General features: G+C 36.1%; 1 protein-coding gene across 1 annotated transcript in view; it reads left to right on the forward strand.

Annotated features, from left to right (window-relative positions):
* The first annotated feature begins 2,197 nt into the window (after nt 1-2,197).
* Nucleotides 2,198-14,939, forward strand: part of ppargc1a (peroxisome proliferator-activated receptor gamma, coactivator 1 alpha) — a 1,156,878-nt gene continuing 1,144,136 nt past the window's right edge. The window contains exon 1 of the mRNA XM_051927770.1: nt 2,198-2,447. Coding sequence (XP_051783730.1) covers nt 2,367-2,447 — 81 coding nt within the window. The 5' untranslated portion in view covers nt 2,198-2,366. The remainder of the gene's footprint in view (nt 2,448-14,939) is intronic.

The raw sequence follows: 14,939 nt of genomic DNA on the forward strand, positions 1-14,939 counted from the left end.
GTATCTCTATGTCAATCTGAAATGGGGCTGGAGGATTGTCTTCAGAGATGCTGGCACCCCAGGGCCTCTTAGGTCCCTGATCTATCCCTGAACATACAGCTCTGTAGGAAATGTTGCTCTAGAATATTATACTTGTATTTATACAGGCCAGTTTCTATTTCGTGAAATATAAGTAAAGAATAATTATTTTATGACAAGTTCTTACCAGATTTGGGGTGGTATGTTGGTGCAGTGGTAGTGCTGCTGCCTTGCAATAAGGAGACCTGGATTTGTATTGCAGATTCTTTCTTTAAGGAATTTGTGTTATCAGTTGCAAAATCCATAACTAGCGATTAGGAAGAAGAACTTAAACACTAGTGACAGACAGCACAGGATCTTTTCCAGGCCATTTTCGAGGTCAAAGAAAGAAAGAAAGAATATATATAAAGGGGGATAACATATTCCAAAGTGATTTCATTATATAAAAAATAAATATTTCTTTAAAGTTATGAAATAAGTGATTGAACTAGCCTGTTAAAAATAAACCACCAAAGCCACAAAACCTGTAAATCGAAACTATATTCCCACCACATTCAGATTTACCGATCTTCTCCTGATCTTCTCTTTGCTATTCCCTGGCACCCACGGCTGGACATTACCATTTAATTTAATGGCTCATTATCGCATTGTTTCACAGAGCAGCGTGGACATCTTCGTTCAGGATGATTTCTCAACGATCCAAAAGGAAAAAGCCCCCGACTGGAGTCCAAATCTACACTATTAAGGGTGAGGCGGAAAAATAAGACCAAAAAGCTTGCTTCACCCAATTATATAACCTCCGACTCCCCACCACGCGACAAGCATTTGCTTTCATTTTGGAAACACTGTAGTGTGTTAAGAAAACAAAAAAGAAAAGAAACAGCATGATGTCAATTTCACCTTTCCATTACTTTAAGCACTGGAGTGAAACTGACAATTTGTTTTGTGCAGCAATTCGGTTTTTGTTTTCCGGGGGGTAAAAAGAAAGTTTGAAATAAATAATGAAAAAAAAATCTTACGACTGATATACACCTGAGATGACAATAAGATCAACTGGCCATATATGATTATTCCGTTTTTTTCAATATACTCATTTTGAGGATATAAAAGATCATAGTAATAAAAATAACTAAAAATAAATAAACGTCACTTTAAAATCATGTAAGAAAATGGGAAAACTTAGTCAACTGCATAAGTGCGCTACGTTTTATATTTTACATGTTAACTTTCCTGAAGTTAATTTTAGATCACAGGTTCTAAACGAGGTCAAAGTTTTAAATAAACTATTTGATTGCTAGAGATTTAAATTTAGGAAAACATGCCAATGAAGATGTGCCCTGGTTCCTCTCCAGTGCTAACGACGGATTTCGAAGTCCCCCGAGGCATTATCCGTGTGGAATTTGCAGGTTTTTCCCATGTTTCAGTGCGTTTATCCTTCAAGTACACCAGCCTTCCACTCAAATATGCAAGAACGTGCATGTTCGGTTAACCAGCCACACGCCAACTTTGTTTGTGTATGTGTTTGAATGTGTCGTTCGATGTGTTGGCCTCCCGTCCGGGGTTCGTTTGCTCCCGATGACATCGCCACCATCAATTGGAGTAAACCGTTTTGGAAAACGAATCATATACTACTAAAATTATTTCGCGTAGTCACACTAAAGAAAGTAAAGGCAGTCTATGCTTACACTGATGCATTATAGGCGAGAAACTGGGAACTCTCCAAGGTTCCTACTTGAACAAGAACGCTGAGCAAAATTTCAAAAGGCCACCAAGTTAGTCTTATTCTCTCTTACTAAAGCTTGCCTTTATTAACATAAATGACTGCTGTTACACACCCTATCTTCGTCTTCGTGTAGATAAAGGCATATGTATATATATATGAAACATCGTCGAGAAAAAGACAAACACTACTGTTTATCAAGAAAACACTGTAGAGTAGGTGGATCCGATTTTTACAAGCATTTAAAGGGACCCCGACTGTATAGAAATCAACGCTTGGTGTTGAGGTTTTCCGTGCTCACATTTTGTCTTAGCGCATCGAAGGAGAAAAGATGTTAAACTTTACTTTGCAGTGGTATGTGAACATCAACTTTTTTACACAAGGAAAGCAGCCCCGAAGTGTCCTCACGCACGGCTCGCCCCACGTGACGAAGCCAAAAGAGAAGCGCGCTGGCCTCGGCAGTTGCAAGCATCAGCGCTCGAGACACCAGCTGGAAGTCGGCTCTCTTTGAAGAAAACCAACAGCAGCGGCGGCAACGACAGCTTAAAAATACAAACACATAAACCAAGAAAGAAAAGAAGGAAGCACCGACTCGCTGCATTTCTTTCCCAGAACAAGGCAGACAGAGATGGCAGGCTACGCGTTGGCAGAGGATAATCTGATTTCCTCCGGCTTCTTCAACTACACCTGGGATAGCGCCTTCGATCAGGTAGGAAGGAACTGCAGGCTCTTCCCTTTCTTTGGCCCTCTCTCTCTCTCTCTCTCTCTCTCTCTCTCTCTCTAACTATAACTCTCCCTCGTGAGGTCGATTTCCACCGATTATGTGATCGCCGCTCTCATACTCAGTTACTCGCATGGGGGTCACTCTTTTAAGTCCAGCGCATGCACGGCATGGCAGTTTCTCTTCGATTAATTATATACTTGCTAATCTAGTGCCATTCACGAAATCATGCTGTAAGTTTCTTGTGTGTATTTTTAAAGCCGTCTCTTGTCACACGGTTCCGAATTAGTTACGTGATTAGTTTCTGCAGATTTAGGTAATGCACAGTGTATTTTCATATGTTTATTTTTTTTATTATTTTATTGATTTTATTTGAAGAACACAACTTTGCATACAATCATGTCAAACTTAACAGACCAGAATTCAACCCCCGCACAACCTTGATGAACTATGGTCATTTTATATTTATTTAAACGTGTTTTGCAATCAGAACACTGCTATTTCGAATTTACTGTGCAAGTTTATACAAGTTTCGCATTCTTGGTGTGCTCAGCAATAATACATTACTTTTTGCACACCGAAATCTGCCAGCGCAGTACCGCTGAATACCAAGCATTACTGAATGGATGGATGGGATCAGTCACATTGTCCGTTTGCCTGGTACATCTGGGAGATACTGGAAAATGAAAGAGTGCTGCACCGGGAGGTTTGAGTAACCTCTCACGAACTGTTGATCCTTTAGTGCTGTCACCTTCTGTCCCCTAAATGACACACATTCCTCAATATTTACCCAAATCTCCTCACGGGCAACCTCCAAGAGTCAACTCAAGGCTGTATCAGCCACGTTTCCAGAGTTCCTGTAGAACTGTCCCACGCAAGCTGTCATTATTAATGCAGAAGAAGAAGCGAAGCTGCTCTATACATTTTCTAAAGCAACTTTGTGCTTCCGTGCTTCACATTTAGGATGTGTGAAGACTGCTGATGAAGTGTCGCTGATATAATGAGAAAAAGGACAGCAGAGACGTTTCTAGGATACTGCAAGCCAAACTAGCAGTTGCCGGTATAAAGTTACACTTCCAAGGGCTTAGAGAATTAAGGCCACTGCTGGGTGTTCATATCACAGAAACACTCAACGAGAAAAAGAGAAAGTTGTAGCAGCAAAAGAAAGACAAATGTGAAATATAAGCTCGCGGTCAGCTTACTGAGATGATGTGTTGCAATACACCAGATTATTGAAATGAATGGAACATAAACTCGAAACATTTGTAAAATATTAAGAGTATTCATACTGTACATCTATCCATTTTCTACTCTAGTTTCCCATAAGGTTGAAATGGATAAGTGGATTAGTTAATGGATGAACATATGGAGTAAACAGAGTATAATATTAAGCTTGGATTCCTGCAGTATTTTTTTTTTATATATTACTGATTCTGTCTGTGCATTGGAAGGCATAAAGTTGAGTGTTTTACTGTAATACCACATATAAATCGTAAGAACAAAACCAATAAATCAAGTAACACTTGTTGGCCCTTTGCAAACCTACTTTTTAGGGCAGTCTATCCCACTGCTGGGCCAGTTTTTACAAAGCACCTGGCTTCATTTAAAAGCACCTAACTGGACCCATGTTGTTTTTGGCACCTTTATTAATTTCTATATTATAATCATATTTTATTCACACAGATTCATAGTGATTGTGTTTGGTATGAGTGAGTTTGTGCACTTATTGTGAAAACTGAATGAGGCTAATCAACTCCTATATTGAAGTATATTGCTGTTGCACCTGGGTCCTGATGCAAAGAATGTTTAATCAACCACTCTAATAATTAAGTTGTTCATCTATAAAAGTAACTGCTACAAGGATTTTTATGGCCTGTTCTGTTACAGTTTTGCTTGATAGAGGGAAGCCTTAGCTTTTTTGGCAGCTTTGCTTGGATTGATAGTCTATAAGTGCGTGGCAATAGTCCAGGGGAGAGGGCAGCCTCATTGTTTCACGTTCAAAAATGCCTTGGCCTTATAAATCAGTACTGGTCACAGATCCAGTTTGCCTAGTGTTAAATGCATGATAATGTGTCAGTTTTGGTCTGACTGCTTTGTATTTTACAGGAATAACTATATCATATCAGGAATAATATATCCAGGTGTTGCTCAATGTACATCCCACTTTGGGCATGAAAAATGAACTTCATAATGATTTTATCCATAGGTTATCATGGCAGCCATTATTTACCTTAAACAACCTTGTTTTGTACAGGTCTACAGTTTAACAGATTTTGTTATAGTTATCCACTATTTCCATCCATCCATTATCCAACCCGTTATATCCTAACTACAGGGTCACGGGGGTCTGTTGGAGCCAATCCCAGCCAACATAGGGCGCCAGCAGGGCACACACACACACAACACACCGCACACACACACACCAAGTGACAATTTAGGATTGTCAATCCACCTAACCTGCATGTCTTTGGACTGTGGGAGGAAACCGGAGCACCCGGAGGAAACCCACGCAGACACGGGGAGAACATGCAAATTTCACTATTTACTATTCTAAAAAGCAACAATCAGAACTTACAATAGGCTATGAAATACAATCAATGTTATTTATTTTTGAACACATACAGTTACATCATGTATGTAGTTTGTGCACACAATTTGGGATGCATGCAATACCAACTATATATTTTAAATGTATTTTAAAATATGTTCATGTTACTTTGACAAAATTCAATTAAAAGTTAAAGGAAAAAACACTACAAAGTGGCAGAAGATATGCTGTGTTTATTAAGTAAGAATGGAGACCAGGGAAGCTTCATATGGTCATATCGTGAAGTGTGGAGAATGTGAAGAGAAACTGGGAGCTTTTTGTAATTTGCATGCTTCTGTGAGTCTCTCCTTCATGAACAGCAGCCTTCCTCCCAAATATCAAAGACATGAATGTTTAGTAACTGGCAACTATAAAATGACTCCATGCAAGTGTTTTCTCTGTGTGTGACTCTGACCTACATTATATTGGCCTCCTGTTTGGGGTTTGTTTTATCTTGTTTCCAAAACTGTTGCTACTGTTCAGGATTTTTGTCACTATAAATTCATGTTCAAATTGTTTGTGAAATGAAAGTAAAGCCAATTTATGCTTGCACCGAATCTTATGGGTGAGAAAATGGGAGGTCTTCAAGGTACCTGCTTGAATGCACATGCTGAGATGTTGAAGTTCATATGCTCTTTAGCTTGATTTTCAGTGTTTGAGATCTCCTTCCTTGTGTTACACAGGAGTATATTTTGATCTTTTGGCATGCTAAATTATTGTTTGGTATAGAAAAAAATATGTTTACTTTATGCATGCAAACACTTATAGAGTTATCCATCCTTTATATATATCTCTTTCTATATATACATATCTATATAATGACAAAACATCTGGCATAATGTCACAAGAAGCCTAAATGTCCAGTGAACAAAAGCAACAAGAAACACAAAGAAAGAAGGAAGCAAGGGCAAGAATGTCCATGAAACACAGGCAACAAAACCACAAAGAAAGAGGGATGTAAGGGCCAGCATATCCAGTGAACAGCAGTTCCTAAATGCACAATGTGATCAAAACAGCTGGACTTACATTTGTACATTTGTGCCCTTTTTATTAAATGGGCATTTTGTTGTGCTAGTACAGTATATACAGTTGTAAATGTGCAATTTGGAGTGTCATAATAATGAAATAGTCTGGGTACATTACATATTTCATAAATGAACCAAATGAAAAGAGTGAATATGTTAGAAATAATGAATATTGTAAATCTTTTTTCACACTAATCAATTCACATATGGCAGGACTTGCCCACTTTGTTATAGTCACAAGCTTATATATATATTTTTTATAACATTCCTGTTTGTTAGTACTGGTTGTGAAACTAGAGTACATTTTGCTCTCAGATATTGTAAGTATATTGTAATTTTGTGACAAAACTGACTTCCAGGTTATTCAGAATATTGAAAATTATGATCAATACACAAATGCTTAATGTGATAGTATGAAAACAATTTGAGGATTGGTTTCCAAAATTTACGCACAACAAGGCAACAAACATATTCAGTGAGCAGGTAGATCTACCGTAGATGATAAAATAAGGGATAATTATGTAAATTATATTGAGTCTGAAAATATATAGAAATGATTACATGAGAAGTGCAGGTGATAAAAAGAACAGAGTGTATTATCAAAGGGTATCTCATGACAGAAATCTGTCTATGGTTGAAAAGTGCATCTCTGGAGTTAATGGCATGCCTTGGATCTTTAGAGGTCCTATAATTTCTGTCATCTATTCTGGATGGTAACCTTATTTTCTCTAATTGAGACTTGGAACAGCATTACATCCTGTAATCAAAAAAGGACCCTGAAGAAACACTTATAAGGAGTATTTTATGTACTTTCAACAGGAAGAAGAGCACAAGCAATTTTGGAGCTCTTGGCCTAGACAGTTTTCTGCTTTAAGATGTTTTCTGTAGATATCCCAAGAATATGCTTTATTTGGGAAAACAGGAATACACATTCAAGAGCTGCTGTTATCCTCCTTCTCTCCATTTGATAAGGTAGACAAAGGTGGACAAGTACAACACCCTGTAAGCTGTTCAGTGAAGAATACCCAGATGGATTCCTGAAGTAAAGTATTTCGTCCACTTCAACATGTTTAGACTTACAGTATTTATTATATTCATGCAGAAATAAAGTGGTCCTAATACAAAATTTTGACATTACATTTTTAGAGTTAATCTGCTGGATTTTTCTGCAGATAAACACTGAATGCTGAAGTCAGTAAACAAAGGGAATTACACTTAGAATGGTAATTAGGAAGAAGCTCATTACATGAAGCATGGTGGGAGTCAGAAAACTCACCCCCCGACTTCAGTCATATAGGAAACGTGAAACATCAGCCACATACTTATCTGAGCATGGAGTTGAAAATAGTTGGTGCAAGCATGGGGTAGTAGAAGGGCACATTTTCTAGAGTGAGAGAATAAGCAAGTAAAGCAGTAATCTCACCAGAATGTAAGAGCAGATATTATTTAATATTTAGTGTGGTATTAGGTCTGGATTTTCAGTAATCACATTAGTTTAGTTGAAAAATATTTCTAGTATATAAAGTATATATATTCTGGATGGAGTTTTAATGTGAGGGCTAAAAATGGATTTGTTCTTAAAAGGAAAAACAAAACAGATTGCATGACATAGTTGCAGTGATAAAGTAGAGGCTATGAGAGTTTAACTCTGTTAGAAGCCTGTTGATCTTAATCAAATAGTCAATACTGTATAAGACACAAAATTCAATTTTTGCATTATTTATCAGACAAACTGATTTAAAAGCAACGTTTGTTTTAAACGAACAACCATATAGAAAATCATTTAGACAGAAAAATTACAAAATCAAAAGAAATAGGCCCTTCCTGGACATTCAAACACTATGCAGTCATAATTCTCCAGGCAAGTGTCCAAACCTGCATAGCTGAAATCAGTAGTAATGTAAGTGATATAGCTGTCAAACTATTATGACATTAATTGTTACTATACACCTGATGTTATGCCTCATAGGTAATCAAGCATTGGGGTGGTTTTGTCAATCTGGCACATTCAGAAAAGTCTGTTTTTTAGCGTTTCGGTGTCTCCTTTATGGTATTGCACAGTTCCAATTCAGTTAACAACCACAAGTACTCAGGAAATCAAGAAAAGATTTTTGACAAAACAACTTTCAGTCCAAAAATACTTTTCACTTCTAGTGCTTTTTGAATATTTTTTTTAGTCAAAACATGAAGAACACTAGGGCTGTGTTTGTTGGAATTCTGTTTTGTGTGACATTTTTTCATATTTAATTTAAGCATATATTAGGTGGTCAGAGAGTCTCAGATTTATAATGATATATTACTCTTAAATTAATGTTATTATTAATTAATTGGCTGGGTCATAGACAGTTTCTATCTGAGTTCCTTTTTCTGATTTTAACTAGATTGATATGCTTATTCATTGTCAGTAGATAAAAAGTAACACAAAAAAGACAATTAAAGGTGATAATACAAATATTCCTGGGTAAAAATTACAATGTTGCTCTTTCATATTCTCATTAAAAATACAGATGTGTTCCTTTTTAAATTAATTACTATATTAAGCATAAACATTGACCAAAAACAGACAAGCACATTCAGCCTTTGTCTGGTCTACAGAGAGTGCTACATACATTTAGTTTCTGACAGGTGTCATTATAATCTGTAGTGAGTTCCATTTCAGCTGTGCTGGTATTGTCCATCCATCCATCCATCCTCTTACGCTTATCCGAGATCGGGTCGCGGGGGCAGCAGCTTGAGCAGAGATGCCTAGACTTCCCTCTCCCCGGCCACTTCTTCTAGCTCTTCCGGGGGAATCCCGAGGCATTCCCAGGCCAGCCGGGAGACATAGTCCCTCCAGGGTGTCCTGGGTCTTCCCTGGGGCCTCCTCCTGGTTAGACGTGCCCGGAACACCTCACCAGGGAGGCGTCCAGGAGGCATCCTGATCAGATGCCCGAGCCACCTCATCTGACTCCACTCGATGCGGAGGAGCAGCGGCTCTACTCTGAGCCCCTCCCAGATGACTGAGCTGGTATTGTTGTTCTATCTATCTATCTATCTATCTATCTATCTATCTATCTATCTATCTATCTATCTATCTATCTATCTATCTATCTATCTATCTATCTATCTATCTATCTATCTATCTATCTATCTATCTATCTATCTATCTATCTATCTAATTAAAATTATGGAAGCATAGTGATTACCCAACACTAAAGAGATTCAAGGTCCAGACCAATGCCAATACAATCATTTGTACAATTTTTTATGATGTCGAGGGTGTAGTCTATATCACTTATATGTCTCAAAAGGCCCAGATAACTGAGCAATATAACATGTTTTTGCTTTGCCATTTGTGCCAGTAAGTGAGGTAATAGTGGCAAGGAAAGCTGTTGACCATCCCGTTTAGCTTCACCACAATGAACCTGCATGTCCTGCACTAGTTACAAAGGCTGCTTTTTGCAACTGTGGATGTAAAGAGATGCCACATCCACTCAATTTCCCATACCTTGCCCTGTATGAATACCACCTGGCTGCTCCCCATCTAAATGCCCACATCTGTAGTACACACTTCATCAATGATGACAATGTCAAGATAGTCACAGAAGAGTTGTTGGCCAAGCAAGAAAAAAAAATATCAGAAAAGAGGCAAGCATGTTACATCAGGTGTTTTAGTATTCATTAGTATTATGTTGCAAAATATATAGTAAAATGATTGGTTTCACTTTTGTTTCTCTTAATAAGATCAACGTTGCAACTTTTTGATCACCCCTTATGTTTCCCTTTTCTTAGATCCATACTCATAGCATGTTTAATTTTATATTATTTACTTATGTTATTGTTTATATTTTCCTTAAGAGCCACATGGCCTACAGTTAATCCACAATTTGTGTAAAATATTCTAGATGTTGCACATTATTGTACATTATTACAATATTTCAAAATATCTTTTGTAACCAAGCCTGAAAGATAATTATGCTCAAAGTTTCAGAACACTTTCAGTTTTTTCAGTATGAGATAGAAAGATACAGAAAACTGTAAACATCTAGTCAAGGTGTGATTCGCAAATTTGGAAGGAACAACCTAACTGCCCATCAGCATCTCCTAATTCTAATCTCCCAACAGGTCATACACAGCTCTACCTCCATCATTAAATTTGCTGATTAAAGCATAGGCGTGTTCACTGTAGTGAAGAGATAATTAATAGGGAGAGATGTGTCTTCTGGTGCAGTGGTACCTGAACAACAATCTCTACCTTAATATAAGAAAAATAAAACAGATGGTCATAGACCTAGGAAGTAGAAGAAAAATCACACTTGTATCATTGGTGGTGCTGTGGAGTGGATCTGCATTTTTAAATTCATTGGAGTTACCATCACTGGTGACTTAACATGGACACAACATATCTTGGCGACTGTCAATAAGTTTCATCATTTCCTTCACTTCCTTAGATATCTGAGAAAAAGTGCATATGTTTTCATTGTTTCATCATTTCAAGTTGTGCACAGTGAAGTCCATATTCACTGGCTATATTACATTATGGCATGACACTGGGGCTAGTGAAGTCATCACATATCATTACAACGACACAGTTCCCTTCTGTTCAGGGCATGGAAAACACAGGCTTCTTTAGAAAGGAAAATACTTTTATAAAAGACTTCAATCATCCCGCATAGTCACTTTTCTTCCTTCTTTATTCTGTATTTTGGAATAGGCTCATTAGGATTTACACCAGAGACAGCTTTACTCACAGGCTATGAAGTAACTCAACAGCCACTTGTATTGCTTCTTGTTTATATATTATGTTTATAGTATACAGTACCTATAAAAAGTATTCAGCTCTTTAGAAGTTTTCACATTTTATTATTATATAATTTCTAATCCCAAATCATTTAATTTGGATTTTTGATACCGATCAAAAAAAAAAAAATACTCTTTAATGTCAAAGTGACAACAGATCTGTCTAAAGTGGTTTCAATTAAGTGCCTGTAATCAAGGGGTTTTAATTGATTGTAGTATAAATGCACCTCATCTTGAAGGTCCAGTATGGTGGCCTAACCTATATAATAAAGGTAAAACAACATTCTAAGTAACTCTGTGTAAAGGTGATTGAAAAGGACAAGTTAGGGGACGGAGACAAGAAAATAATCAAACATTAAGAAATGGAAGGAGTATGGCCCAGTTGTAAATCTGCTTATTGATTATAAAGGAGGGATGCCATCAAGAGACCTGTGATACTTCTGAAGGAGTTACAAGCTCCAGTGGGTGAGATTGGAGAGACTGTCCATACAACAGCTGCTGTTTTGGTGCTTCATAAGCTGCAGCTTTGTGGGACAATGGCAAAGAGAAAATACAAAAAAAAAACAAACCTAAAAAATACACATGACATCTTGGCTAGAGTTTGGCAGAAGGCATATGGGACACTCTGAAGTTAGCTTAAAAGAGGTTCTATGGTCTACTGAGACCAAAATTGAGCATTCTGGCCATCAGACTAAATGCTATGTTTGGTGTAAGTCAAACACTGCCCATTATTAAAAACACACCATTCCCACTATGAAGCATGATGGTGGCATTATCATGCTGTGGGGGATGCTAGTCTGTAACAGGGCCCGGAAGGATTTTGCGGGCAGATGGTTAAAATTAATGCAGCAAAATATAGGGATATACTTGAGGAAAATTCGATGGGGTCAGCAAGAAACCTGCACCTTGAGAAATGATTTGTTTTCCATCAAAACAACGACACCAAGCATAAAGCCAAAACTTCACAGTAATGACCTAAAAACAACAATGTTAATGTCCTGGGGTGGCAGAGTTAAAGTTCAGGTCTCAATCCAATTGAGAATTGAGGCTGAACTTGAAAAAGTCTGTTCATTCATGATCTCCAAGCAATGTGACAGAGCTTGAGCAGTTTTGCAAAAACAAATGGGGAAAAATGTCAGTGTCCAGAGGGGCAAAGTTGATAGAGACCTGTACACAAAGACTCAGGGCTGTCATGGCTGCCAAAGATATATGTACTAAAAACTGACTTGAAGGGGGTGATCCATTATTTTTGTTTTATATTTGTAATTAATTTAGATCACTTTACAGGGATATGTTTTCACTTTGACATTAAAGAGTCTTTTTCTGTGAATCAGTGTCAAAAAAACTAGTTAAATGCATTGTGATCCAATGTTGCATAGCAGTAAAATGTAAAAACTTTGAACATAAGATGTTGTATTCATTGTTTTTTGTCTGCTGTAGATACTGTATTCTTGAATTGCATTTTTATTTATAAAAATTGGACATTCTGTATAACCTATTAAAATATATGTCATGTAAAATTAAAAGTGAATAATTACAAGCTTGCTATAAATGCTTCATCATCATTAAACAAAGTCAATGAACTGATTTTTTTTTACAGTTGAAAAAAACCTATACCTAAATGTATGTGTTTCTGTTAATGTTTTCCGTTTTACAAGACAGACTTTTGTTAAGGCAAGATACTGTTATTTAGTCTTTAAAGGTCTTATTAAACATTAACACAGAGACTGTGAATCATTTTACTGACTTGACAGTTATAAAGTTAAACCTTTAAGTTATAGTTTCAGTTAATGACTATATCCAAAATATTTTACATAGGAATCAATATGGCTGATGAGGGATTGAGCAGCTTTAATAATTGTGACACACACTTTATATGATCCATATGTTGGGACTTGTTTTAACATTTTATTGTATTTATAGTATATTTTGAGTTGGACAGAAAGGCATAGTAAATCCATTTTAGAGTGTAATTTTGGTATAACAATTCTTATAACACAGTATGTAATCTTTAATAGAGGCTTCTTCATTTCTTCTTAACCAAGCTATAGGACAGCATATTCTGCGAAGTGGTTGTGCTATGTCTGATGTAAGAAATGCATACAAGCAATTAAGAGATCTCTGAGAATATACACAGTATACTTACTGTACAATGAATCATAGGTTGGTACTCACTCACATTGTGCTGAATTAAAATAAACAGAAGCAGCAATGTTTAACCTTTATTAGAGAAAAACTGAAATAAAATGGAAACAGCACGTATTGAAAGTCCAGAAAGATCATTTTAAAACTTTTATGTATTTCGGTGTCAGTTGTGGATTCAGCAGTGAAGAGTTACTTGTGAGGTCTTTTTTCTTCTAGAACTGTTTCTCCGTCTCTTTTAATTGTCATTATGTTGATTGTTTATAAATAATAGTTTTTATGTAATCATTGTTCACTGTAATCACCATTTGTTCCAATTATTGCTCACATTGGTTTTCAGGATATGTTTAAACTTACAACCCCCCACTTCTCTGTTCTGTTGCTTACACAAGGCCGTTTTTAACTATCACACTTGTATCTTTAAGCTCAGACAGTGAATTACACAAACAGAGTGCCAGAATGTATTCTTACAAGACCTTTTCCAAAGAGCATTGAAAAGGAATGACAGTGTACTTTTCTGTTTGTGATCTTTTTGCCATCTTTTAAGTATCATGGAAATGACTGATTGATAGTGAAATGCACCAAAGAAAAACTATTTTTGTCTCACCAAACAAAAAATGAACTTTTAATGGATGAAGGAAGCATATTCAAAAACTGACCAAGATCATCCTTTTACTGACTAAGTAATTGGTGGGTATAAAAATGAAAGCTCCGAAAATTTTAATGGGGTTAACTCAAAAGTGGCGAGATAGTAACAATAAAAAAATAAGGTTATTAAAGTTGAAATCAATAGGGATCTTAAATTTCCTTCCAAGCTCTCTGCTGGAAAAAAACATTAAATGTGTGAGATAATACATACTGTACATTGTAGTCAGTGCATTAAAGTCATTATGACGGTACATCAAGAGTGCATCAAAAATAATCACCCAGGATTAAATTCAGAAAAGTTGAATTTTAAATTGCAAAATTGAAAGGGCTAGTTTTTCAGTTTTAAGACTAATTTAACTTTACATACAAAATCAGTCAGAGATGTAGAGACGGGGTGAAAATACCCTGAAGGTCAAGTTCATGTTTAAAATTATTATCATGTGCACTTACTACACTAACATTCTTACTTACATGTCTTACACAAGTTAGTGATCATAGTACAATAACAATAACAGACAATGAAAATAACAGTGGTGCCACATTCAACAACACAGCATTATACAATAGATACAAAATTAAATACAAAAGAAATAGATGCAAATGATTAGTTGTTAAAAATGAATCATCTATTGCATATTAGTTTTAAGTGTTTGGTGTTAACTATACTATACTATATTATACTATATCATAATATACTATACTATACCACGATACACTATACTATACTATACTGTACTATACTGTACTAGGCTGTTTTACCCACTGATATCAAGAGAGATGGAAATACTTTGTTCATCATATATTATTTTAATTCCCTTAGCACTGTGCCTCTTGCCATTGCCATTATTCTAAAAGAGCTTAAACAAAACTTCATCATAAAGAAAACTGAATAAAAAACATTAATTTATTACATTTTGCTCTTTGGTCTAAAAAAATAGTTTTTTGTTCTTTCAATTTAATATGAGTCAATATGATATAAAATTTAAGATTTTAAAAGATTAATCACCCTGTCACAAATAATCACTTAGATTTTTGAGCAATGTTACAAAATAATTAGTACCGATCACAAGTATTCTTTGTTGTTGCAAATGAAGTCACACTTGAATGATTCATATGTGCAGAGTTAGAGAGAGATTTGTTGCAAGAACAACACAGAACTGAAATTACATCTGCAGGATAAATGACAAGGAGAGGGATGGCATGGGCAATATTAAAGGTGAGAGCATTAAAGGTACAAGCATTCGCATTTTTAAGGGCAAAGTGACATAGTGTTTATGGAGTTAAGGAGGATTTGGGGAT

The sequence above is a fragment of the Erpetoichthys calabaricus genome, chromosome 5 (genome assembly GCF_900747795.2).
Source record: "Erpetoichthys calabaricus chromosome 5, fErpCal1.3, whole genome shotgun sequence".
Lineage (NCBI taxonomy): Eukaryota > Metazoa > Chordata > Cladistia > Polypteriformes > Polypteridae > Erpetoichthys > Erpetoichthys calabaricus.